At 35.9% G+C, this 27707-nt stretch overlaps 2 protein-coding genes across 15 annotated transcripts in view; both read left to right on the forward strand.

Moving 5' to 3' along the window:
* LOC135112061 (protein N-terminal glutamine amidohydrolase-like) overlaps nucleotides 1-25967 on the forward strand; it is a 43450-nt gene extending 17483 nt beyond the window's left edge. Inside the window, exons 1-7 of one of the 11 annotated variants that reach the window (XM_064025953.1) lie at nucleotides 6499-6638; nucleotides 12076-12392; nucleotides 15056-15209; nucleotides 16101-16142; nucleotides 18902-19047; nucleotides 19616-19740; nucleotides 20204-25967. In XM_064025953.1, the coding sequence (XP_063882023.1) occupies nucleotides 12274-12392; nucleotides 15056-15209; nucleotides 16101-16142; nucleotides 18902-19047; nucleotides 19616-19740; nucleotides 20204-20310 (693 nt within the window). In that variant the 5' untranslated portion in view covers nucleotides 6499-6638; nucleotides 12076-12273 and the 3' untranslated portion in view covers nucleotides 20311-25967. The other 10 variants (XM_064025959.1, XM_064025954.1, XM_064025952.1 and 7 more) reach the window with 10 other exon arrangements.
* A 188-nt stretch (nucleotides 25968-26155) lies between these two features.
* The window catches only part of LOC135112060 (DNA repair protein XRCC3-like), an 8059-nt gene continuing 6507 nt past the window's right edge, over nucleotides 26156-27707 (forward strand). The window contains exons 1-2 of one of the 4 annotated variants that reach the window (XM_064025948.1): nucleotides 26156-27136; nucleotides 27423-27608. In XM_064025948.1, coding sequence (XP_063882018.1) covers nucleotides 27518-27608 — 91 coding nt within the window. In that variant the 5' untranslated portion in view covers nucleotides 26156-27136; nucleotides 27423-27517. Of the gene's footprint in view, nucleotides 27235-27422; nucleotides 27609-27707 lie in introns of all 4 variants that reach the window. The other 3 variants (XM_064025947.1, XM_064025949.1, XM_064025946.1) reach the window with 3 other exon arrangements.

Consider the following 27707-nt stretch of genomic DNA (forward strand, 5'->3'; position numbering starts at 1 on the left):
CCTTCACTATCTTTTTTTTATTTACTGTTTAGATTCTAGTTTTCCCATTTTTTGTATTTTCAGCTCATCTTTTTTTAGCACTCTTTTTTTTTCCCCCTCTGTGTGTTTCACCATTTCCTACTTTCATTCCTCCGTTTTACTTTTTTTTTTTTTACTTCATAGAATTTATATTTCACATTTTGAATTATTTTCCCCGATATTTTCACTTCTTTTATCGTGTAACAATCTCTCACCTGCATTCCTTCCTCTCACTGTCTATTTTATCGCTCTGTGTTTATAAATTTCGCTCTTTTTTTTTTCCTCCATTTTTATTTCCATTTTTTTCATATTTTGGTATTTTGACATTTCAGATCGCCGCAATATCCTGTTTTTTTTTTTCCAATATATACTGTGTTATTCATTCACTATTTCGTACCAGTTTTTCACTTCCTTTCTTTTTTTTCCAGTCATCATTCATTTTTCCTCCTTCACCGTACCTATATTCTTTATTTGTTGTTTTTTTTCACTTTCCTTTCATATTTTCCTATTTTTCCCTTTTCTCTCTCTTTCTCTCTCTTCTTTTATCAAATTTTCCCTCCAAGTCAACAAGTCATAATTTTTCACTTCGCTGTTTACATTCTTTTCTTTTTTTTCTTTCTCGTTCTTCATTTGTTTCTTTCTTCCTCCCACCACATGTTTTTCTCCGTTTTTCATAACTTTATTATTTCGTAAAGTTGAAGATACGAAGATGTGTTATTCTGTTTCGGGGCTTTTTTTTTTTTTCGTTCATATGGCATTTCTCCTTGAATAGAGAGAGAGAGAGAGAGAGAGAGAGAGAGAGAGAGAGAGAGAGAGAGAGAGAGAGAGATGAGTCCGCATACACACATTCTCTCTCTCTCTCTCTCTCTCTCTCTCTCTCTCTCTCTCTCTCTCTCTCTCTCTCTCTCTGCGCTGGTTTCCGCCAATATTGGAGCTGCAAATTTGTCTGCTTACGAAACTTTGGGCGAACAAAGACGAAGTAAAGGAAAGAAAAGAAAGAAAGAAAAAACATTGCCCACTCAAATGGTTGTTGTTGTTGTTGTTGTCGTTGGAGTTGCTGTTGTTGCTGTTGTTGTTGTTGTTGTTGTTGTTGTTGTTGTTGTTGTTGTTGTTGTTGTTGTTCTTCTTCTTCTTCTTCTTCTTGTTCTTCTTGTTATTCTTCTTTCTTCTTCTTCATCGCTTTCTTCTTGTCTTTACTATTAACATTTTTTTTCTTGTTCAGTGTCATAATTCGTGTGTGTGTGTATGTGTGTGTGTGTGTGTGTGTGTGTGTGTGTGTGTGTGTTTATGTAAGCATGTATGTATTCATGTATGTCCGCGACTCCTTACAATACACATCCGGAACACTGATTTATGGGAAAGACCTACACTTTTCTTTTTTTTTCTTTTTTGTATTTAAGTCGTATAATAATCGCTAATAAGATTATTGTGCAATGTGTGTGTGTGTGTGTGTGTGTGTGTGTGTGTGTGTTGCAAATGTAATGAGTTGTGTTGCCTTTCCCTGTGTTGCGAGGATTGAGGCGACCTTTGCTAAGTTACACAGCTTCACATGGTATTTATTTTTATTTCAGATATTTTACCACTTGTTTATAGAGGAAGTGAGATTATATATTGAATTCATATGGAAGATTTAACTAATTGTGACATTTACTGGTGGCAAGAGAGAGAGAGAGAGAGAGAGAGAGAGAGAGAGAGAGAGAGAGAGAGAGAGAGAGAGAGAGAGCGAGAGAGAGAGGTGAGGAGTGAAGGAAAATAGAGACAGCCTTCGCTTTAATAATAACACCTCGCCCTCTGCTACCTACAATCATCTCTCTCTCTCTCTCTCTCTCTCTCTCTCTCTCTCTCTCTCTCTCTCTCTCTCTCTCTCTCTCTCTCTCTCTCTATCTATCTATCTATCTATCTATCTATCTATCTATTTATCTATCTGTCCATCTATCTATCTATCTATTCATCCATCTACCTTGCTCTTTCACTTGGTTTAGTCTTCGTTATGATTATGCTGATGATGATGACAGTAGTAGTAGTAGTAGTAGTAGTAGTAGTAGTAGTAGTAGTAATAACAATAATAATAATAATAATAGTAATAATAATAATAATAATAATAATAATAATAATAATAATAATAACCTGTTGCTACCTGTCATACCAAACTCGAACTCATCATTGCAGTTAATTGAATAGGATCAGAAAGAGATTAACCAGACTCATCATCATGATGTTGTTCACCTCATCACTGGCGACTCATGGAATTATAACCTCTTGGGGACATCGTTACATTCATCACTGCAGCTTAACACGATCACGAATAGATTCAGTGTACCTGATTAATTCTGGCGCGCTAATACCTCTTCATTTCACAGCTAGTTGAGTAATGTTTAGAGAGTTATGGGTGAAATTCTAGTTTTTTTTTTTTTTTTTTTTTTTATCTGGATAGTGGTAGCTTCTTGTAATCTGGGTACCTGTTTTCATGTTTATACTCTTCTTCCTATATTTATTCCCTCTGCTTTCTTACTTCCTTCTTCATTTCTTCCTTTCCTTCTCGTCTCATATTCATCCTTCTTGTTACGTGTTTTATCTCTCCTTGGTGTTTCTTGGGTTACGACAAATTGAAACATGACATATTAGATGCATCAATACCGCCATCTCGTTTACTTAGTGCTGTTCAGAGAGTTAGTGTCCCGAAAAAAAAAATGTCTATCGCAGTAATGTGAAATTGATTTTGTTATGTTAAAGTCATGAACACTGGTAAGCTCGTGAAATACGTCGTAAATCCTTACTTTGCTTTAACTCCAAATAAAAGATTGCTGTAAATTCACATTATTTCGCCGCTAGTTGAGTAATGTGAAAGAAATTACGGGTAAAACATTAATGTATAAGTTAAACACATTGCATTAGATGTATCACCGCCTCCATAACGTTTACTTAGTTGTGTTCGGAAAATTATCGGCCAAAAGAAGAGAGGGAAAAATTGTCTCTTTATCGTTGTAATGTAGAATTAGTTTAGTTACGTTAAAGTAATGTTATCTCAGTCTGAACACTTCTAAGCTCGTTAACCCTTTGACTGCTGGTGCATCTTTACTTTATTACCAATCACTCTGAGACATTTTTACTTGTTCTGCAGCCACATCCAATCTTTAAACTGGGTAGAAATCGCAAAATCCATTCTTTTCATGCTTTCTTTCTTGTAGATGCTTATAAATATTTCATGCATTACTTCTGGTGTTGGCAATCGTCTCTTATCGCAGTGAAAGGCTTAAGTAAGTCGTAAACCCTTCCTTTGCCTCAACTCCAAATAAAAGTTACCTGTGATTCCACATGAATTTGCAGCTGGTTGGGCAATGTGAAGGCTGTTGTGGGTGAAAACAGAACGTACTTTGTCAGATGTACCACCACATCCGTCACGTGTATTTAGTATTGCTCAGGAAGTTAAGACCCAAAACAGAGCAAACAAAAAAAATCATCGTTGTAATGTGAAGTGAGTTTTGTTATGTTAAAGTTATGTTGTGGAGTTATAGCTAAAAAAGAATTACTGATGTTGTAAGGTTGTAGTTTCAAAATAAGTTATGTTCAAGCTGCTAGTAAAAAGCAAATAAAATAGAGAGAGAGAGAGAGAGAGAGAGAGAGAGAGAGAGAGAGAGAGAGAGAGAGAGAGAGAGAGAGAGAGAGAGAGAGAGAGAGATTTAAGTGCACCATCATTACCATATTTACACGTGAAAACTAGTTATGTTAAGAATGTTTTGGAGAGAATAGAGAAAGCGAGAGACATTATCAGGCGCATTATCACCGTTGCCACGAGAAATTGAGAGAGAGAGAGAGAGAGAGAGAGAGAGAGAGAGAGAGAGAGAGAGAGAGAGAGAGAGAGAGAGAGAGAGACTGCCACACGCATCATCACACCTGTACCGTAAAGTATAACACCCGCATAGGTATTTTCTACGGCGTGGTCAGAAGTACACAGGTGAGGGAACGCTGACTGTTTGACCCAAGACTAAATCATGCGTAATTCTTAACAGAAAGACAAAGAAATACCAAACTTACAAAATAAAATAAAGTGACAAAATAAAACAAGTGTGAAAAGAAGTGACGAGATAAACAACATACAGGTATCGATGCTGAAAATTTAGTTGCGCCTCAAATCAGGTGAGGTAATGAAGATCACTGCTCGAGGGGCAAAGAGGCAGGGGGCAAGGGAGGCAGGGGCAAGGGGGCAGGTGGGGTAGGGGAGCAGGGGGCAGGGAGAGGTGCAGGAGGGCGGGCTGGGTTAAAGGTAGCCTTGCTCTTCAGACTTACGAGGCATAATGCGGCCACTGATTCTCCTAACAGACGCCGCCTTCACCTGATTCATTCTGTTCACCTGGGGCGTGGCGTCACCTGCCGCTTATCAAGGTGTGTGATGTACAGGTGTGTTCAGGTGTGATCTGCACTTGTGTTCAGGTATGATGTGCAGGTGTCTTCAGGTGTGAGGTTCAGGTGTTTAGTTAGGCGTGATCTTGAAGCACACAAAGGAATATAAAGGGAGGAAAAAGCAGCAGCAGACCTGTTAGGACTTACGAGGTTATTTGTGATGTGTTACGTTAAAGTAAGACAGTTTGGCTTATTAAAGTCAGCGTCGTAGTAATCAAATAATGCTACAAGGAAATAAGAAAGGGAATGGTAGACAAAGAAATTTTACTTTTTTCCTCAACTACGTCTCATACAGCAGTGGCTTCATTTGTTTGTTCTCGCCAGTTCCTCAGCGAGTCTCTTTGTTCTTACGTGTTTGTTTGTTAGTTTTGTATTCCACTGGGCAGAGGTAAGGGAGGTAGTTTTTAAAGGGGTTGGAAGGGCATAGCTGAAGCCGCTGTAACACCCCCCTCCCTGACTCTCTCTCTCTCTCTCTCTCTCTCTCTCTCTCTCTCTCTCTCTCTCTCTCTCTCTCTCTCTCTCTCTCTCTCTCTCTCTCTCTCTCTCTCTCTCTCTCTCACACACACACACACACACACACACACACACACACACAGAGAGAGAGAGAGAGAGAGACCCTGTCCATTTCATGTTAGCCAACACAATACCGACATCATACCTGTTAGTGTTTCATAGCTAATCCCTACTTTTGATTAGCATGTTAACACACACACACACACACAACACACACACACGCTAAGATCAATGTCCCAATGCTAAGCGGACCTTTTTTCTTCTCTCTCTCTCTCTCACCTTCTCTCAGCTAACTAACTAGCTAACCAATTAACCTCACCTGTATCACACCACGCCACACCTTTAAATTAAGCCAGGTGCTCGTGGTATTGACAAGCTTGGGCGAGGTAAGCAAGCACGTTATAAGGCAATCGAATCACAACCCCCCTTTGAACTCTTTGACGCAGTGATTCCTTTGGCGCTTTCTTGCTTGCATCAGGATCGTGTCCCTTTGGTGGTGTTCAGGTAAGAGGTTCAAGGGGTTTCTGAGGGGGGTTAAGGAGGGTTTAAGGGGGTTTTAAGTTAAGGGGCAGGTGGAGAGGCACGTATTCAAACAAGAGTACGATAGAAGGAAGGAGTATCAGGCTACATAAGGTTAAGGTTTTCTTTCTAGATTTACTTACTTCCGTGACACGTCCGGGAGAGAGAGAGAGAGAGAGAGAGAGAGAGAGAGAGAGAGAGAGAGAGAGAGAGAGAGAGAGAGAGAGAGAGAGAGAGAGAGAGAGAGAGGGAAATCAGTGTTATCGCTAATGGAAGTTTCCGAGTCTATACTCCATTTGTCACCGGCATGAAACAGGTAGCAAACAGAAGCTTCACTTGAATTATGTGCTCATGGAAATGTAGTATTACGAGAGAGAGAGAGAGAGAGAGAGGAGAGAGAGAGAGAGAGAGAGAGAGAGAGAGAGAGAGAGAGAATTATACAAAGATATGTAATCATATCGTTTACATGAAAAAAAAAAAAATAGGTATAAAAAACGTGATTTGAATATAATCTTCGATAATTGTAGAGTTTAAAAATCAGACAGGCGTTAGTGACTATTGTACACATTTGTTTACTTCCTTTCATTTATCGTGTCAGTCTGCACAGAGAGAGAGAGAGAGAGAGAGAGAGAGAGAGAGAGAGAGAGAGAGAGAGAGAGGAGAGAGAGAGGAGAGAGAGAGAGAGAGAGCCAACTACGTGACATACAGCATAGACCATTTAATGCTGGAAGGACGCGAGCTGATGACACGTACATAAAACTTGGCTATTACATAATGGAAACGCAAGGCGACAGCAAATAAAGTAACCCTGAATAATAACCCGGGAAAAACACGCAGATGCAGCTCGTAATTCATGAGGGGCGGCTTGCTGAGACTGAGACTCATCCGTGGCTAGTGTTTCCCCCCGGCCAGGTTAATGAGTGAGTCACCTGAGTTGATATCTGGATGAGGGAGGCGTGGATATAAGCGGTAGTTGAGTAATGTGCAGGTGGCTTCTTCCTCATGGGGAGCCTCAAAGCCGCTAGTGCCAAGTGGAACTCTTATCCACCCCCGCTTGGTGCCGCAGTCCGCCACACGGCCAACTAAACCTGCCTCAAATACCTGGTGTCACCCTCCGCCACGCCACAGAGCTGTCCCACCCGTCCCCCGTGCTCGCGTGAAGGGTGATCCACGGCCTGCACCTCGACGTATGGAATGAATGAAGCTAAACCTTACATCACAGTGAACCGCCGTGGAATCGGACGAAAGACTGCGGGAAAACGCGGCATTTCGGCTAAACCTTCACTCGGTATCGATTGGCCGAGTGGTGCTTTCCTCCCGCGGGTACGTGCGCAGTCTCGAAAAAAACTCCTTACACGGTGAATGTGCCTCGCTATGAGACGCGAAGTGAGTCGCAAGTGCTCTGAGGAATTATAGAAGTGGCCGTGTTCCCGTGTGTCGGGTGCGCGGGGCGTGTGAGAATTTTTATGGTGAGAGAATGTTGGCGGTGGATGCGTGTTGGAACCCGGTTACCCTCTGCTACAGTCAATAGCAGACGCCAGAACGAGTCTGGCGATGCAATGAGGAGAATGTGCCCTGGCTCATGACCGTAGTAGACTCGGCCAGTGGTAGAACTGTGTAGTAGTCGTTGTGTATGTGTGTCTGTGGTAGTTTGGCCGTAACAAGACAATTGCCATGCGTAGAAGTTCTTAGACACGTAGACTGTTACCCATATTGTTCCTCCCGCCTGTTCAAAAAGTACCAAGCCTCTAGTTGATGTAGTGTAGTGTCCAGTAGTGCGCTGTATCCCATTGAGGCAACGGGTTCACTATTGACAGTACCACACCGTCTTGAGTGCAGTGCCTCGTCACCACAGTGCTAATTCCGCCTCCTGTGACCTGCAGCACCCCTCCCCACAAAGTACCAGGACCCACCAACCTTTGCTCAGCTGCCGAGGACGTAAGCAGTGGGTTGAGACGGGCAGTGTTCGGAAGTGCGCTGAAATGTAGACCTTCGTAGTTGCTGTAGTAACTGTAGTTGTGATGTGTTGACTACGACTTGTACACTGCTACTACTACTTTTACTACCACCACTACTATTGCTATTACTACTAAAGTGACCTGTGTGCTGACAGAAGAAAAGTTGTGTAGCTGATAATGTCATTGGTTATTTCAGACGTCATTTCGAGATTAGTGTAATGGGTCTGTAATTTTCATTCATTAATTGTCTGCTTGCTCGCTCCCAGTGGCAGTGCGGTGTAGTTAGTGAGTCGAGCAAGACCTCACACTGCTTTTGAAAGGGAGTGCCAAAACTGTGCTTGATTTGTGCGTAACCATCACTAGCAACACTGTTATTATTATTATTATTATTATTATTATTATTATTATTATTATTATTATTATTATTATTATCATCAAGGTAAGCAAGGCCGAAATATGTGGCAGGATAAGAGCGATATTTTCATTAGCGTCGTGACCCGCAGTGTGACGCGAATTATTGAGCAAATTTGCCGCTGATTTTGACACGTGTTGATGTGGCCTTCCCACGGTGCCTGGGGAGGTGCCGTGTGTGTGTGTGTGTGTGTGTGTGTGTGTGTGCTTCACTTTATGCTTGTATTTATTGTGGTCTATAGAAGTGAAAGTAGTGTTAGTATTACTACTACATTTGTGATTATTATTAGTAGTAGTAATAATAGTAGTAGTAGTAGTAGTAGTAGTAGTAGTAGTAGTAGTACTTGTTGTTGTTGTTGTTGTTGTTGTATGAATAGCAGCAGTGGTAAAGATGGTAGTAACTGTAGTAGTAGTAGTAGTAGTAGTAATAGTAGTAGTAGTAGTAGTAGTTCTTGCAGTTGAAGTAGTAATATGATCAGTAGCTATAGTGGCAGCGTGATAGTAGTAGTAGTAGCTCTTTTATTAATAGTATCATTATCATTTTTAATACTACTACTACTAATAATAATAATACCACCACTACCACTATTAATTTAAGAATACACACAAAACGGACATGCATACAAACTGCTATTCTCTCTCTCATATTGCAAGAGTAGATACGTAGATATAATTACCACCTGTACATCGACATTTTTAAGTGCGGGAGCCTCATGTAGGTGTTCCATTGATTACACAGTCAATAGAAAGGAACCCAGGAAGGAGTGGAGAGACACAACCTTGGTGCTTCTGCCTGTCACCCCCACGCGACCCTTATCAGGGAGACATTCACTGCGAGATTAAAGAGACTGCTTAATCATACGTTTGCAAGCAAGATTATCGAACATGGGCTACGTGTGTAAAAGTAGTAGTAGTTTTTGCAGTAGTAGTAGCAGTAGTAGTAGTAGTAGTAGTAGAAGTAGTAATGTGAACGCGTTTATTTTGCTGACGGGCCATTCGACATATATACAGTAGAACAACATTTACAATCGAGACCCAGAGGAGCATTTGTATCTTCAGTGTTGGTATAGAAAATATTACGCCTAATATTAATTTATATGATCCGATCGTACCTTGGCAGCCGCGTAAGAATAATAATGTGTATGCGTGTTTGATTTTTATTTATTTTTATTTTTTTCTTAGTTTATCGTGTCTGTACTGTATGTTTCTTAGTACATGTTTATTCCAGTTCCTTCATGCACTCCTTCTATCTCTTAATCATTCTGTTCCTCTTTTACATTTCCACTTTTAAAATTATGCGGAGAGCCATTTAATATTCCTGTTATTATTCCCATTAACATTCCTAACTAGTTTTCAGTTCCTGTATCTAGCCGTTTATCACTTTATCATTCCTATTTGCCACACTCAAGTATTTCTCATTAATTATGTATTTATCATTCCTATTTGCCACACTCAAGTATTTCTCATTAATTATGTACACATCACATTTATTTTTTTTTTTTTTTTTCCAACGCAACTATTGAACATTTACTCTACTCTTATTGACTTTCCTTAATGGTGACCTGTTTCTATGTGTACGTATAGCTAATTGTCCATCGATTTATTATTTCTTATTCTACTTTATTTTTTTTGTGTCCCTGTTTATCATGAGTTCCTGCTGCCCCTGGTTTGTGTTGAGGAAGAATGATGACTCTCAGTATTTATGTATGACGCGTTGCCTTTTCATTATACACGTCATAACACAAAATTTTCCTTGATTAATACCACTAATAACCGTAAAGTTGCAGGAGCGTGGTATCTTGGCTAATTTACGATCTACGGGGACCTTTATTATGCAATGGCTGGGCGGAATTAATGGTTGTGCCGTTATGTGACGATGTACAATGATAATTACTCTTTAGGAGCTTGCAAGGGTTAGCGTGTGTGGCCCTCCTCCTCCTCCTCCTCCTCCTTTGTTGCAGGTGCGTCAAACTTTCTCTGTCTCGCTCTCACTCTGTCTTCCTTAATTCTCACATCTATCATAAACAAGGGTATTATGGTAGCTTTGAACTCTCTCTCTCTCTCTCTCTCTCTCTCTCTCTCTCTCTCTCTCTCTCTCTCTCTCTCTCTCTCTCTCTCTCTCTCTCTCTCTCTCTCTCTCTCTCTCTCTCTCTCTCTCTCTCTCTCTCTCTCTATATATATATATATATATATATATATATATATATATATATATATATATATATATATATATATATATATATACCGAAGTTATAGTAATTATGAATTATCTTTATTTTCTTTCATTATTTTTTTTCCCTCTTAATGTGATGCAAATAGGTACATAACAGATTTTCTTTTGTCACTTATAATTGTCAGTTAATTTATGAGTTTCACGTAAAATGCATACACATTATAATTATCAGATTACGTTTTAGTCCAGCTATATCTTTCTAATTGTGTCTGATGAGATTAAGTCCAGTTTGTTATGTCCTACTTGTAAGTACTCTCTCTCTCTCTCTCTCTCTCTCTCTCTCTCTCTCTCTCTCTCTCTCCTTATTGATTTTTTTTTTTCACAAAACTTATCTTGGTAATATGTCCATATTTTTGTTAGTCTATTTTTTTTTTTTTTTTAATTGTCAGACCTAACTACTTTTTTCAATTTATCTATTTTGCCTTCTTTTACTTCAAGGGCAGTAATTTCTGTTTTGCTCCATACGTGTTGAAAATTCTTTTACGTAGTGATATGTTGTGCCGTGTCGTTACCTGTCTTCACATACGAGTATATCCCCTTTAAAATGTATATACTGTGTACATATAATATACTGCACCTTTTTAGAGAGGCGTGAAGGTAGTGTAGATTGATGAGAGGGAATGTGACAAGAGTGCCGCCTAAATCTGTTTTCCTTTTTTTCTTTTTTTTTTTTTTTTTTTTCTTTTTTTACCACGTCTAAAGTGTCGGCTTCTTACATTAAATGTAATTATCACACATTATATTTGTCTATTTATCCAGTCATTGACTTTTATTTTTATTTATCTATTTATTGTATTGTATTTGCATATTAGTTCTTTGATTCCTTGATGTTTTACTTAATTTATTATTATTATTATTATTATTATTATTATTATTATTATTATTATTATTATTATTATTATTATTTTTATTATTATTATTGTTGTTGTTGTTATTATTATTTCTTTAGAGGGTAAGGTAAAAAAACAATCACTTTCAAGTTCAGTAACTTAAGGGAAGACTGCAGGGTTGAAATGGCCTTAAGGTCAGACCAGTCTCTAGTCAGGGAGGCACTGCAGTGTTGGTAAAAATACTCAAGTTGTCAGCACTAATTAAAACAACAGGGCACATTGCAGGTCATTTCTCACAGTAACTGTTTCTATCAGTGTGGTGGATCTCTTCCAGGAATTGGCTTCATTTACCTGTTATCTCCTTATCAAACTGGAGTAAAGATTAAATCAGTCAAAAAAATTAATATATGAGAACTAGTTTATAGCAGAATGGTCCACTAAAAATGCCAGAATGATGTGCCAGTGTATGCAGTTTTATTTTCAAGTTATAGATGTACATGAATGCAGATTACAGAGAAATTATGAGTCATTAATATCAACTTTTTATAATGTTGTGTAATAATTGTAATTAATCTAAGACATCAGTAACATGATACTGCAGTTAAAGTTTTATAGTTAAATACCATGTATGTACTGGATCAGTGTTCACTTTAGGAACATTTGAATTACTACACCACCTCTACTTGTACATTATCTTTGCCAAGAAGTCATATTTTAGGTTTTTACCCATTGGTACTTAAAGTCCATTAAATTTAATTTCACTCAATAGTTAATTTTTCTTGTGAACAAAGCAAAAGCTTAAAAGATGAGCAAGTGTTTTTTTACTTTGGTGAAGGATCACAAGTGAATATAATAGAGTAGTTGAAAGTTCAGGTCCATCAGTTGGTGTGTGAAATGCACAAAGTACAAATTTTTTAAGACAATTCAGGGAAAGTAGTTTTAGGAATTAGTAAAACTTTGGAAAGTGTTTGTACCGATATTTAAAAGCAAATCATGTTGATCAAGCAATGAAACTTTAATGTACTGTAATCATTTTTTGTACCATTGTACATAATTATTTTTGTGACATTTACATTTGTTTCAGAGCCTTGGTTTGTGGCTATAATATTTAGTATTAAGTTATATATCTCACTATCTGCATATATTCCTGTTGTTTAATTGTGGTGCTTCTATCAACTCCCTTCAACCACAGTGCCAGTGCAAAAGTGTTGAGCAGATAAAGAACAGATGTGAAGTGCAGGCAGTGAGTCCTGTAACATGGCCCAGCTACTAAAGAGCTAACAATTAGTGGTGTACCTGCAGACCTTAGTGCCACCCCAGCAGTGCCATCACTACACTGCACTGAAAACAAATAATAGATTTCTTAGTTTGGTGAGCAGCATAACACACGATGGCGGCTCAGACACAGACTGCCGCCGCCACAGACAGCCCGTCAAGGCGTGCTGTCCCCAAAACTGTAAAAACCGTTGTGCCTGCCATAGAGGACTGTGCATACACACAGTTCTATTGGTGAGTTGACCCATCAGTCATCATCAATAACATTACCCCATTTTCTTTTATGAAACAGATTAAGGGATTCACACTTGATAAATACCACATTTAACACACACACACACACACACACACACACACACACACCAATATTCAAAGGAGGAAATAAGGAAAATTCACTAAGTTATAGACCAGTGTCCTTGACTAGTGTTGTAGGAAAACTATGTGAAAAAACAATAAAGGAAAAATGGATTGAACATTTGAAAAGAGATAAAGTTTTGGTAAATTGTCAATTTGGATTTAGGAGGGGAAGATCATGCTCCATGAACTTATTGTCCTTTTATTCAAGGGTAGTCGATATTGTGCAGGAAAGAGATGGATGGGTGGGTGGTGTCTACTTAGACTTGAAGAAAGCATTTGACAAAGTACCAGACCAAAGATTGCTATGGAAAATAAAAAATTATGGAAAAATTGGAGGAAGACTGCTGGAGTGGATGGAGGATTATCTGAATGATAGAGAGATGAGAACTGTAATACAATACCAAAATTCATCTTGGCTGAAAGTAACTAGTGGTGTCCCACAGGGGTCAGTGTTGGGCCCGATAATGTTTGTAATATATGTGAACGACATAAATGAAGAAATAGATAGTCATATGAACTTATTTGCAGATAATGCTAAGCTGATGAGAAGGGTAGAAAATGTAAATGACTATGGTACTGCAAGATGATTTAAATAATATAAATAGATGGAGTAAATCTTGGCAAATGGAATTCAGTTTAAGTAAATGTAAAGTAATGGAGTTTGGTAAGAGTAAGAAAAGAACACAATATCATTATGAGATGGATGGTGTAAAGTTAAAGAAGTCAAAAGAGGAGGTGGATTTGGGAGTAACAGTTACTGAAAATTTGACTCCAGACAGACACATTGATAAAATTACTGGAGAGACAATGAATATGTTAAAAAGAGTAAGAATGGCATTCTCATATTTTGATAAAGAAATTATAAAAAAGTTGTTGATTTCCATGATAAGACCAAGATTGGAAAATGCAGCATTGGAGTGGTCTCCTCATACAAAGAGGAATATTGTAAAATTAGGAAGAGTACGAAGAGCAGTCACTAAGATGGTTCTGGAGTTAAGCAAATCAACCTATGAAGAGAGATTAAAAATGTTGGAAATTCCTACCCTTGAAAATAGGGGAGAGAGAGAGAGAGAGAGAGAGAGAGAGAGAGAGAGAGAGAGAGAGAGAGAGAGAGAGAGAGAGATTTAATAAACATCTATAGAATGATAAATAGTATGGAAAATGTGGACAAAAAAAGTTTATAAATTTAGACACACAGAGTACAAGGGGACACAGTAAGAAGCTGAAGAAAGTTAACTGTAGAAGAGACATCAAGAAGTATAGTTTTCCTTATAGAAGTGTGAACAAATGGAATGAACTCAGTGAAAACATTGTCAGTGCTGTAACTGTCCATGCTTTTAAGACCAAACTGGATAGATATAGAGATGGGACACAATGAGATTACTCGCCTCCTGTAAACCACAACTAGGTAAAACTAGGTAAATACACACACACACACACACACACACACACACACACACACACACACACACACACACACACACACACACACACACACACACACACACACACACACACACACACACACACACACACACACACACACACACACACACACACACACACACACATGATTTAAGCTTCAGTGCTTCTGCTGTAATTGTCTCTTTTTGTCTCTTTAAATGGTCAGAAAGTAGCAGCTTATCAGTTTTGTGGAATTAAATGTAGCATGCAAATTCACATAGCTTATTTTACATATCTATTGCATACTGGTATTTAAAGTGATATTACAGTATCTTATTAACTTTAAGTGTATTGGTTTATTAGAACCAGTCACATCCTCCTTGTCTTCTCTGTTCAAGAAATTATTTTCCATACAATTATGATACAGTAATTACTAGTGTTTAGTATGATTATGATGTAACATTCCTTTTTTGTTATAAGTATTTTATATTATTTAACTAAAAGTTCACGTATGCATAGCATCTAATCTAGATTTGGCACCAAATTATATGTTACCACTAGCATCTTGAAAATGGTACCATCAGATGCTTATTCATATACATCATATACAGTATTGTTACCAGTTTCAAATTACATGGCAATACTAATTATCTTTCTGATAATAATCTCACTGTGATTCAGTATAACTATATAGTAATTCTGTGTTACATAGTACAGCTTTTGTTGACTGCATTGCATCATTCTAGCTCACCATCCAGTTATTTAAAGACATCACCTTTATCAAACAAGCGCAGGAACTTTTTGTTTTACTGTATATTACTTATATAAGATGGTGACAATATGTTTACATAATATGAATATTTTCTAGGACCAGTAATTTTCTCTCTTCCCTCTATTAGAAGGGATTTTAGTTATCTAATTTATACTATTATATTCTTTGCCTTATATTAAATATTCTGTTTTATTTCATTTTACTGGCCTTTTTCATGTTAAGTATTCTTTTTTTACCTTGCAAGTTTGTCAAATTGGTTCTCCTTGCATATCATGTCAAAGATCTAACTTACATTATTAACCTTCTACTTTCTCAAGTAAGGAAAAGCTTTGAAAGGCAAGATAAACACAAGTTCATTTCACAGTGAGGAAAACGTATGGCGGCTGTGTGAGTATGTGCGCACTCATGAGGCACAGGAGCTGAGCAAATGTTTTGTGGCATTCATCAGCAATGACTCCCGGTGCGTGCCACTGTGGAGACAACGAATGGGCAAGTCTGAGGACAAGCTAATTACCTGGGTAAGCTAGACATCCTCAGCCACCTCTATGAATGATATTAAGTACACTGTACCATGATGGTTGCCAAATTTTAAGAAAGTAAGCTTCTATACTTGGATACTCATTTCATGGAATTTCAGCTTATTGTATCAATCGTAATAGAATGTTTAAGTCTTTATTTCATGAATCTTGACCATGCTTTGGGTAAGTGCTCATTGTAGAAAGATGAAGTTTGGCTGTATAAGTGGTTACATTCAAAAGAGCTAATATACTGCATAATGCATTGCTTTCATATTCTATCAAGTACTTTGGTATATGAACATATATACATGCCTTGAGTTTATGCTTGCACACAAAAACTCCACCTCTCTTTTCAAGAGCAACAGAAGATGTTAATATAAACAATGTACTCAGAAATAGTTTGTTCCTTATAACCTTGTTATCATTCTCACTGTATACTGTATTATTACTCATAGTTTTGATGTTATAAGTGAGATCTCTATTTCATGCTCATAGTAGCACAGAAATAGGGCATTTGACTTTTTTTTTCCAGTTGAATTTTAAAGGGATGCATGACTGATTTACAGCAGTCAATCTTGAATGCCTTTCATACTCCCTTCACCCTTGAGGGCTTCCTCATTTTTTTACCCTTGAGGGCTTGCCATTTGATTTAATCAAATCAACCTTTGTAGCAAGGCAACATCACCCGAGAGGAAAAGAAGACCTTTCCATTTGTTAGTTTTCTCATGAATCTTTATTCAACTATACGTATTTGTACCTCAGCACTCTTTATAGTCTCATGTCTATAGTGTTTCCCTCAAATCTCATGACTGTTCAATCCCCACCACATTTTCATTATTTTCTTCTAGATTTCTCTTATATATATAAATCTTTTCTACTGCATTGTTCCAGGATTATTCTAACATCTTCACATGTGTTGCGCCGAGTGAAAAGGTACACTCGTGTGCTGTGTGTGCGTTGGTGTGAGTGCTTGTCTTACTTATAAATTCCGTTTATTTTGCATGAACTTTCATGAGTCGATGCTTTAGGCTCATAAACGCTGTTTTGTTTCAACAGAACTTACTCCACACTAACAATACCAAATCACTTGAAAAATTAAGTCTGTCATCAGAGGGTGGCAGAGGCACTGTTAACCTAAGAGCACATCTGTGTGTGGCCAGAGTGTCAGCGAGGCAGAAACACTTGCCTATTTTGTTTACTTAGTGTTGTGTGTAGAAATGGCTGAACTTTCAGTGAAAATGTTCAGTTCATATTATATTTCCTGGTTATCAGATCATTGTTTTCATTGATGTGGGTTCAGCTGTGTATAGATTTATGTGGTGTTTCAAAAGTGAGTGGTTTAGGAAGCCATTTATTATTAATCATTATTTTGTTCCCTTTCTTACAAAATTTTCAAATTTACTATTAGTTGTAATTTTAACTTTATTGTTGTTTGTTTAGTCTTATTACTTGTCATGCATATGAAAGGCCACGAATTTTGTTTAAGTAAAAAATACTAAAGGTTTATATAAATAGATTACTGATTAAAATATTAGTTATATTGTATAATTTAACTCACATATGGTTATAATTTCATTACACACACACACACACACACACACACACACACACACACACACACACACACACACACACACACACAGTGAAAAGAAACAGTGGCAACACTGTTATAAGGGAAGTTCAGTGATGTAGTACTTTGTAACTTTGTAAATAAAGTTTAGAAAGACTGAAAAAACACCCCCTGATATGGGGTGAAGCAAGTTGTAGTGATGGAAGAGGTTGAGGTTGAGGTTTGGTAGAATAGAACCTGTCAGTCTTGTGCTGTGGGTGGATGTGTGGCAGTGGAAGGTGATAGCTTTGTGTGTGGTGTGGTGCCTTGGGGCTGGAGTATGGCAGTGTGGGAGTGTGTTAGTGGGTGATAGTTCTTTGCCTTGGTTTGCACACTTCATGACTCTGGATGGAAAGATTTTATTACTTATTAAAAAATCTGCCAATGATGTACTTTTGTGAAATCATGTTACCATGGTTAACAGCCTCAATCCTTGTACAGGATACAGTTTGGCAGGCATCTGCCATACATTCCTAAACATTTACATGCTGAAATATTGCTTGAGAGCTTTTCCATATGCTGTCATTCATAGCCTTTTGCAGTGAGTGATCACAGACTTTTTCACTAGCAGCAGCAGTCATATATATATATATATATATATATATATATATATATATATATATATATATATATATATATATATATATATATATATATATATATATATATATTGTGTGCATGATAAGTTTCTTGCATGGAAAATGTTTTTATTTTTTGCAGTGGCTGAATGGCAATATTTAAGCTATGAAATTATATAATATAATGATATATGATGTTCATAAGTCTCAATACAAACAAGAAATTTACAAGAGATACTAAACATCAATATTTCAAATAATTTGTCATAATCTCCAACTAATCATCTAAATGATTTAAAGTAAAGTTTTATGAAAAGAGTAAAAGTGATAATTTCTGTAATCCTTAGCAGGAAATCCACACCTGCAAGGGTTGAATAACATGTGCACACAGGACTTTCTCTTGACTGTTACCATTATCAACTTGATGAAGAAGAGTTCCTCTGACAGTAGAGACAAAGTATTTGCTTTATTATAAATTATCATCAGCTAAAATTTTTTTTTCATGCAATAATAAATAAATCATGTGCATCTTAATATAAAATTGATATCTAGCATATTGGATTAAAGTGGATCCTGCATGTCAGTCCATGAAGCACGTTGAGCACCGTGCATGCATTGTACTCGTGCTAAGGAATCTAAGCCATTACAGTATACTAGCTCATGTTGGATTTTATTAAGCATAATGTATGGAAAATTATTTTGAAAATTTGAATAATCTTAGTAAGATTGTGGGAAAGTTTACCTTGAAACTAAAATTGTGCAAACTATGTTCCTTAAAAGAAATTGTTATACCTCTGTCAGAAGATACCTCTTCAAAAAAGACCTTAACTTTCTGTGTACACTTCACTGTCATCTTACCTTTTATGCAGGCCTTCACTTTGTCCCAACCCTTCCTTTGATCTAACAACACCCTGCCCCATGGAACCATTTAGTATTCACGGCGAAACCCTTGAGGTAATCTTTCTAAATTCCTATCAGTGATTTCCACATCATGGAATTTGTAATGGCTGGCAAGTGTTTGGCAGTTCTGCATATCTCTGCTGCAGGGCAGAAGTGCATTGCCCAGTGCATGATATTTTGTACTTGTTGTTCTGTTTACTTGTCATAAGAGAGCTATGAACAAGATTGTTAATATTTAATGATTTATGGTAGAGTATAGGCATAGCAATAAGATATATTTAATAAGAGGCATTACTAACAGTAGTTCATAATGCAATTACAATGTTAATATTACCTAATTCAGTCAGCAACTGCATTGCCACATGGAAAATGTTATCAGTTGTTGGGACCAGTCCTTCATTAAATGATTCTGTGTGGATATTATGCTGAAGCTCTATCTTGCTATCTTGTCTAAGTTACTTGTAATTCACCTAATACTCTCAGTAAATAGTGTCATGGGTTTTTTTCATGATCCTGGGTGATGTTCCCTGCTGAGTCTTAAATATCATAGCTAACATGTAAGTTTGACTCTATGGTGGGTGTCTCAACACCATTCCACGTTTCAGGACTATCACGTGATATTTATGTATGAACCTGATGAGCGTTGTTTGGTGTTTGACCTCGACTCTGACCTGCCATTCCCAACCTATTTCCACAAGTATGTCACAGAGACACTCCGCACAGACCATATCTTGCGGCCTGAGCACTACAGGTGAGTAGAGACAGCCCAAGAGGCATACGGTAGAAGCAAAATGTAATTTGATCTTCTCTTGCCTCAGAATTACTTAGTTCTTTATTCTATTTTTAAGGGAAAAGGCCATCCCAGAAGACTAGAGCTATTTTTCTGTTATAATTTGATTTGTTGGCCATGAAACATCTGATTTAATTTCATTCTTGACTTTAGTTGTCAATATCTTCAGAAAAAAAATGTATCAAATGTGAGTGATGGTACACACCAAAAAAATTGGCTCCCTTATCTTTCATAACAAAATATTTCCAAGTATTTTTAACTTTACTTTTTAAATTATTTTTTAGGAGTTTACTAACTCCATAGATATCATGTGTATATATTTTGGGGCTTCTTTTGCCATTTCCACATACACTATATTTCTTTTTCTAATTCATGCAATTATTGTTTATAGGAGGCTCATAAATTCCTTTCCATAAGCTCAAATGGAAGATAATGTTAAAGGAACAGGTATTCTTTAACACTTACTTAGCACAACTCCAGTGTAAGTAAGCAGCAAAATAATAATTGAGTATTCATTACTTATTCCCAGATACTTCAGAGTAGTGCCAGCAGCAACATTTCTTCAGAAGTTTGCCAGTGACAGGCGACACATGAGGCGTGAGGATGGAAGCTGGATGCATCCTCCCCCTCCCTCCCCTCCCATTGCACTACCCGGTGAGTGGAGAGCTCAAGGCTTCACCAGATCCCATCAGTGATGCATATATATATATATATATATATATATATATATATATATATATATATATATATATATATATATATATATATATATATATATATATATATATATATATATATATATATATATATATATATATATATATATATATATATATATATATATATATATTCTCTCTCTCTCTCTCTCTCTCTCTCTCTCTCTCTCTCTCTCTCTCTCTCTCTCTCTCTCTCTCTCTCTCTCTCTCTCTCTCTCTCTCTCTCTCTCTCTCTCTCTCTCCCCTTCTTTTAATTTCTTTTAATCACCATTGTTTTTTTAAATGCTTAAATGTTTAATTAAAGCTGGAAATAACAGTAATGATGATGATGATACTTCATTGTATTCCTGTTATTGTTGTTGATCATGTTGGTGATGGTAATGGTATGATGACCCTTCCAGAGTGTGTGCACAACCTTGATGACTTCATCAGTATGGATGCCAAGCGAGGTGTGGGAACGGTGTACAACCTTCAAGACTTTGTTCGCAGATTTTACAAGAACATGTAGAATCACTATATAATTATAACTACCCTCTTCATAAAGATTTCCATACTTTTTTGCACTTTTATCTAATCAGGTATATCATGCACATCATCATTAATCACAGGAAATTATTGTGTTATTATTTATTTTGTACTGGAATCATAGGTATATACATATGTACTTAGGTTTACATGCATGTATTAATGGAATTCATCAATGGGAATGAGGAATGTGAAAGCAGTATGACAGAGTTCTTACATGACAGTTTTCTTGAGATTGTTAAGTTCAAGCTTATGAGCAGTTTTAAAAAGACATGTGTGAAGATTCTTTGTGTTATTCAATTGAGTGAAAATTAGTTAAAGGTTAAATTGCATACTTGCTTATGTATATGTATTGGTCTTTGTGAAAATATGCATGGCTGTTCAGAAGATAGTAGCCTGCAGAAGTAAGCTAGGTACAGGATGAGCTGATTACTGTTTCTCAGGAAAGGTATGTCTCAAATTGCTTTTGTGTGCAATTCCCATACCTAACATGTCCCTTTCCTCTTGATTCTGTCTTGTTTGTTAATGCAAATTGAAGAACTTGACATTCTATCTTGAATTCTGCATATGATGTACGTAACATGTTTCAGTTGATTGCAGCTCTCTTTACTTTATTTAAAGCTGTTATGATTCTGTTGAGGATTACAAAATTTACATTTCCTATTTAATTTTTATTTATTTTTTATTTATTTATGTATTTATTTATTTATTTATTTATTTATTTATTTTATTTATTTATTTGTTTTCTTTTCTTTTCTTTTTTTCAGACTTAAAACAAACTTTATAAAAATGTTAAAGTCCCTAAACTTCAAATTTGTTTAACACAAATTTCACATAATAGGAATAATATTAAGAGTCATATTTAATTTTGTGATTCAAATATGTCAGGGAATGAATAGCACAAAGTTATTTGTTTATATATTAACATCTTTGTTTGCTATAAACAGCAGCAAGTTTGAGACAAAGCCTTTTAATCCTAACATGCTTCATAAGCAGTCTCTACATGGTGCTTTTGGTAAGATGTGTTGATTTACAAATCTTAGGTTTTTATTATAATAGTTAACAGATCTTTTGATTTGATGAAGAACTACTGAAGTATTTTCTATTTGGTCCTTATATGGTAGTATCTGCTAGCTAATGCTGGAGTGGCTTGCATTCAGTACACTCCAGAGAAACTGTCCCACTGTGGAATATTCCTGTTGTTACTTATCATCTGTTCTTCAGAAAACTGAGCTTTGTGAGGGGGTACGTTTTGTAATTATCCAGTTACATAACACTAAGTCATCTAATATTCATACCTTCCAATTTCAATTTCAATGCTTTCATATGAAGTGAGCTTCAAATGTGCCAAGCTGCAAATTGTATTTGGAGCTAAAGCATAACTCTGCACTTTACTGTATTTAATAAATATGTTAAAAATACTTATTGATATAATATAATTGGTATATGCATTGTTTCTATAAAATTACATAATTTCATGCATGCACTAAGCATTCTAGGCTTAATGCTGCCCATTTTACAGGGCACTGAGACTATTCAGAGACATATTTTCTGACCGTACCGTGACCCAATCCTGGTGGTTGTTATATGCTAGACTGAGTCACCCAAGCTATCTAAATGAGCATAAATTATCATAAGGATACTTCAGAGAAATATCTCTCCATACAAGAGGTTTCTTACTCCATTATGTGTTGTGAGTTCGGTTGTTTGTTGAAAGAAACTGTTTCAGTCTACACTATGATTTTCAAAAGTGAGTGCAGAAGATATTTAAACAACATCATGCCATTCATTATATTCTTAAGCAAGTTGTTAATTTGAATAACTGAGGAGTGAATATATTATAGAGATTATTTTTTTAGTTATATGTGAAAGGAAGCTATGAAAAAACCGAGAAATACATGACTTATACTTTCAATTAAGGTCATACATAGTTAAAAATTTAAAGCTGAATTATTTTCTTATCTTTAACATAGATTGTCAACAAGGTCAAAATAAGTAATCTTAAAAGTGTGGTACGAAAATATTCTCACGTCTCCTTAATCCATCCATTCTTGTCAGATTGCATTTTGTAAATTGCCTGTATCTTTTCCTCTAACAAAGAGTATGCTATTTAACTTTGAAGTGTGTATGGGCTGTTATTAGAGGCATTATTTATTTTGAAAATTTATTCATGCACATTTATTTTACGATCTTCATGATTCTCTGTTATCATCCTCATATCTTATTTAGGTTGTACATGAGTGTAGTTGTGATCATTACATTCCACCTTCATAGCAAAATCTTTGTATTATATATATATATATATATATATATATATATATATATATATATATACCACATGCTTTTCATTCTCTGGTGCATCAAATTGTTCCTCAAAACAGCCTCATACTCTGCAATCTTAAAGGCATGCTTCATAATGCTATATAGAATACTGAATAATTTTTCAGCCTAGCTGAATGTTATAATGTATTGCAGTTTATAAAATGATGCCTGGATGGTTTGGGGACCACAAAATTAACAATGGAATTGAAGAAATCCATAAGGGGAAAATCTTCCATTAGTCATCAGTTTTAGTGTAGTTAGGAAAGCAGATTTTTCTAGGAAGTGGTAGATAGATTCTACATTTTTTACCCACTGTTGATAGTCTACTAAACACCAGGCTTTCAAATTTCAGGTCATTTTAATATTGTTAATGTAAATATAGCTCTTTTTGGTGTACATGTGTGTTCAGTGCAGTCACTTCTATATGTAGATATGACATCTACAAACCAAAGTTGTCTTCTATTTCATATAATGTTTCATGAAATGTCTTAACACTGCATCAAGCTATATTTACCATTTTGGATACATTATCTATTTTCATAAAATCTCGTGTTTATTGCTGGGTTGTAACTGTAATCATAGTCGCCATATTATTTGAATGTTAAATATTCTATAGCTTGTAGAACCTTTTCCTATTAATTTTATTCATTTGGATGCAGTATACATTATATGCCTCCCATGACACTAGTTATACCTATGATTTAGTTTTCAGTTCGTGGTAAAGGTTTTGTTCCTATGCTGCTCATGGCACATGTTTGTAAACATTATGTTCTGCAGCTTTAAGTAATTTGTTTTATCAGTATGATGAAGTATTTAAGGTGCATATTTTACATATACTACATATATGTATGTGATTGTTTGTAAAGTGAAAAATTTATTTTCTAAGCCGTATTCTGAGCATTTTGACTTCTTTCGTATTATAATTCACCTGTGATCAAAGTGCACTTTTACATCAAACTCACAAGAGAGGAAGCCCTTGTATTAAGTCTATGGCGGTGGTGGTGATGAAGGCAAACAGCTGTGTCGGGACGTGCCCACACCAGAAACACAGCCTGTGCACGTCAACACCTTAGAGCTATTATCCATAGTGTATCTGTAATGGGAAAGCTTTGCTATAAGGCCAACATTTTGTAGATTTCCTACAAATTTAATAATTACTGATAAAACTAGTAATATTATAGGTAATGTATTGAAGTTGGCAGTTTGTATTTAAGAGGCTGAGAGTTACAACAAAGTTCTCTTACACAATTATGAAGACAATCTCAACATGAATTATAGTTTTTTGGTGTGTAGGTCTGTTATCATTTCTGTGTTGGACTGGTTTAGTATAAGTTTTTGTCCAAGGATGTGGAATTAATTTTCATGTATGTAGCAGTCAAAAAAAACAGATGTGCTAAATTTGTTTTGATCATCGATTGACAAGTGCCATGTTGTGTTAGAATTAATAAGTGTGCTCTAAGATGTGAAGCTGTTGAAGTAGAGAAGCTTTTTATGAAATATATAAAATGAATCACATGTTTTCCAGTATTTGAGTGTCAATTTTTCATCAGGTATCTCGATCATGGAATATGGCAAGTCAGAATAATTGTTATGTGTATTTAGGCTGCTACAAACTATTGTTATTACTTATTCATTTGCTATTTTTAGTAACTCATATGTGGGAAAATGTGTTCAAACTTATTGTCAGTGAAAGAAATTGAAATGCATATCCAATTAGGTTCTGCCTGTCTCAGGGTTGTCATGCTGCTTCACTGTGTACAAACTGTGGTATGAGAAAAAGTTTTGTCAAATTATCACTGTTGTCCTTTGTGTGTTCAAGAATCTGATTCCTTTGATTGAAAGTACATGAAAACAAAATAATATTGGCCTTGAACTCAGATCCACAGATACAATTAAATAAAAGCAGAAACTTGCTGTTTTTTTTTTTTTTTTTTTTTTTTTACACTGCACTGATTGAGGTGCTGTTTACTAATCTGTTTAAAAAATGATATAGAGAAAATTGAAAGCATTTGATGTTTACTAAATCTATGTTACATAATGGTGTATGCTATTAAGACTTTTCTAGTTTTGATAACTTAGAAAGTACAGTAGTGGAATCAAGATTTACGGATACGTACTGCCTTTTGGGGACAATATTTTAAATCTGAAAAGATGACTTAGGTTTTCAGTAATCTGATTAGCAGTATTAAGAATTAGAAAAAAATATGTAAGTTTTGGTACTGATTTGGTTTTGATACTATAAATGAAACCATAATTTCATTCTCTTTGAGGCTTCAACTGAAGAACCATTTAGCTGTGGTGGTGAATCAAGTAATTACTCTTGCACTCACAAAGACCAACAGCAACCTGAGCATGGCACACACTCTTTGGTCCTCACACTTCAATGATAAAAATCTATGACTTAAATTTGTAATGAAATCTTGTTTATTGAAATGGAAGGCATTATTATATGTACCAGCTGCTCCAGAGGACTCGACTGTCTTGCCGGTATTTTTAGTTTATGACCGTACATTAACGTATATAAGTGGTAACTAGGGTGTATAGCTTTTTGTTTCATGTTAAAAATGAAAAAAATCATACACAGCTTCTACCTACAACTGTTATGTCAAGTGTTGTAAGCATTTTCAAAGTTGAGATATTCTGCAGATACTAAAGTATATACTATATACAGTAATAGGCCACTATGTTTATCTTGCAATTCTAGTAATGTTTTTAGCAATTGCATAAGAAGAGCTTTTTGTGCTCAGCTGTACATATCTGTTGATTGCCTTCTTGCAAGTTGATCATCATCAGATTGTTTCTATACTATACGTATCTATCAATATTGAGATAAATATCCAATATTTGCATAATATTTATTTTTAACTCCATTAGATCATTGGTTCAAGAAGATGAAGGAGTTACAGTCTGCCAAGTTGTCGTGGCAAGAACACAGCATGCATTAAACTGTAAGCAGGCAATGTATCGTCAAAATACTATTAATTGCTTTACATCTTGCAACATTGCAGATTGTAACTGTAACCTTCAGTGAATATTATGATTTCAAACACTCATTACAATTAAATTTTAAAAGGAAAACTTATTACTGGAGAAAATCTCTCATTGTCTTATCACTGCTGCTAAGCAGAAATACCTCAGGCTTATACTGATTTTCCTCCTACCTTACAGGGAAAATATGGCTATTAAAAGAACTTGAAATCCCAGAAACTCAAGCCTTTATATACGAAGTGCTTTTAATGTACTTTTCTGATTGTGTGACTGATCATTGTAAACTCTGATTTGTTTTCTTAATAAATGAAATTGATTTCTCTTTTACTGAACATATGATTATCTCACTTTCTCTGTATCTTAAACAATAAAACATCAACAGTCACTACCAAGCCCTGGTTTTATCAAATGCTGAAGAGTACATTGTACTTTCTAAGACTGTTGGCCAAGCAAAAAATATGCCTGAAATGTGTAATGAAATGAAAATCTGGTAATTGACCAAATAATGGAAGGTAATCATGTGTTGTATTGTTTGACCTAGGAATGGAAAGGTGTACCTGGCATAGGTATGCTGCATAAAATCATTCATGAAATTATTGCTGCACTAGTGAATGGAATTATACAAGCTTAATGTTATGCAGACGGTATGTGTGGTTAAAATGTAAGGCCAATAGCAATCTCACTGTGAATATCGAGTGCAGTAAATCCGTAGTCCAAAATGTTACCCATCTGTGGTCATCTCACCTGGTGAGCTTAGGTAGTAACTGGTAAGTGGTAACCCTCACAAGAAGAGAAGGAAGCCACACTGCTGATGTGCCAGCCTTTCCGCTAGATGGTTACTTTTTTTTTTTTTTTATGAGTGTTTTGCCCTATTAGATTTTTGTAATTCCGCGGAAATATGTGTGAGTAATCCAATTATTCCATCCAAGAGAACAGTACTATCAGGAAAAAATAAAATAAAAAAATAAACGGATAATATTGAAGAGACCACCTCTACATCTGAAGATTAAGTTAGATTAGTTTTAGATTCATACAGTTAATTAATTCCACTGCTGGATACCTTCATTGTGTAGATCACGATACGGAAATGCATCATGCTTTGTCCAAATATCAACAGTCAATGTTTGGCTAAGTTTATTTCCATAATACCCAAGTAAACTATCACTGTATTGAATGTCCAAATTTGCCCTACAACAGCTCTTCCTTTAAACGTAAGTGTCTAAAGTATTATATGCAAATACTATGTAAAAGAAAGACAGGGGAACCTCTAATCCAATATAACAAATAAATGTAGCAACCCCCTCCCACCCAAAAAAAAAAAAAGCAAGATAGGGTTGGCTTGTTTTTGATCACGTGGATATTAATCGAGTCTACCTACCAAAGTACAACGTTTTCTCTCAACACGTGGCCACAAGTAAACACCGCGAGATTCGTCCAGAACAAGGAGTATAGAGAAAAGTCCAGTGAAGGTCATGCTGGCATTGGATTGTGTTATTAAGGTGAGCCAAGCTGACATGAAATAAGTTCACCGTCTTCCTTTGTTCTTATTTGTGTAGCACAGTTACTCCGTGTGCTACAGGGGAGTTGGTTCGCTCAGGTAAGGTGGCTTTATGTTTACCTGCAGGTGATAGAGGTGATGGGGTGGTGTTTAGTTCGCATATCAGGTGCTCAGGGAAGGGATGAAGGAATTAATTTCAATAAGTTCCTCTCATATATGTATATAGAGAGAATTCTTGTTTTCTCCATTGCTGTACCAGTGTCAAGCTTTCTGTAATCTCTTCCCAGCATGTCAACAACTTGCTGACTGCCACACACCCTCCATTAGCCTCGTAACTCCCACTTCCTACCACCACTGCCTGCCTCTCCATGCGGCCTTTGTCATGATGGAGTCAAAAGGCTCTCACAAATGGACAAAGAATATTTTAAATGAACTTGACATTAATCCAAAAATTGTAGTATGTGCTAAAAAAGGTAAGTAAATCAAGACCGATTTATTTATTTATTTTATTATTTGTTTATTTATTTATTTATTTATTTATTTATTTATTTATTTATTTATTTATTTATTTA

Source organism: Scylla paramamosain, chromosome 23 (assembly GCF_035594125.1).
Source record: "Scylla paramamosain isolate STU-SP2022 chromosome 23, ASM3559412v1, whole genome shotgun sequence".
Taxonomy (NCBI): Eukaryota; Metazoa; Arthropoda; class Malacostraca; order Decapoda; family Portunidae; genus Scylla; species Scylla paramamosain.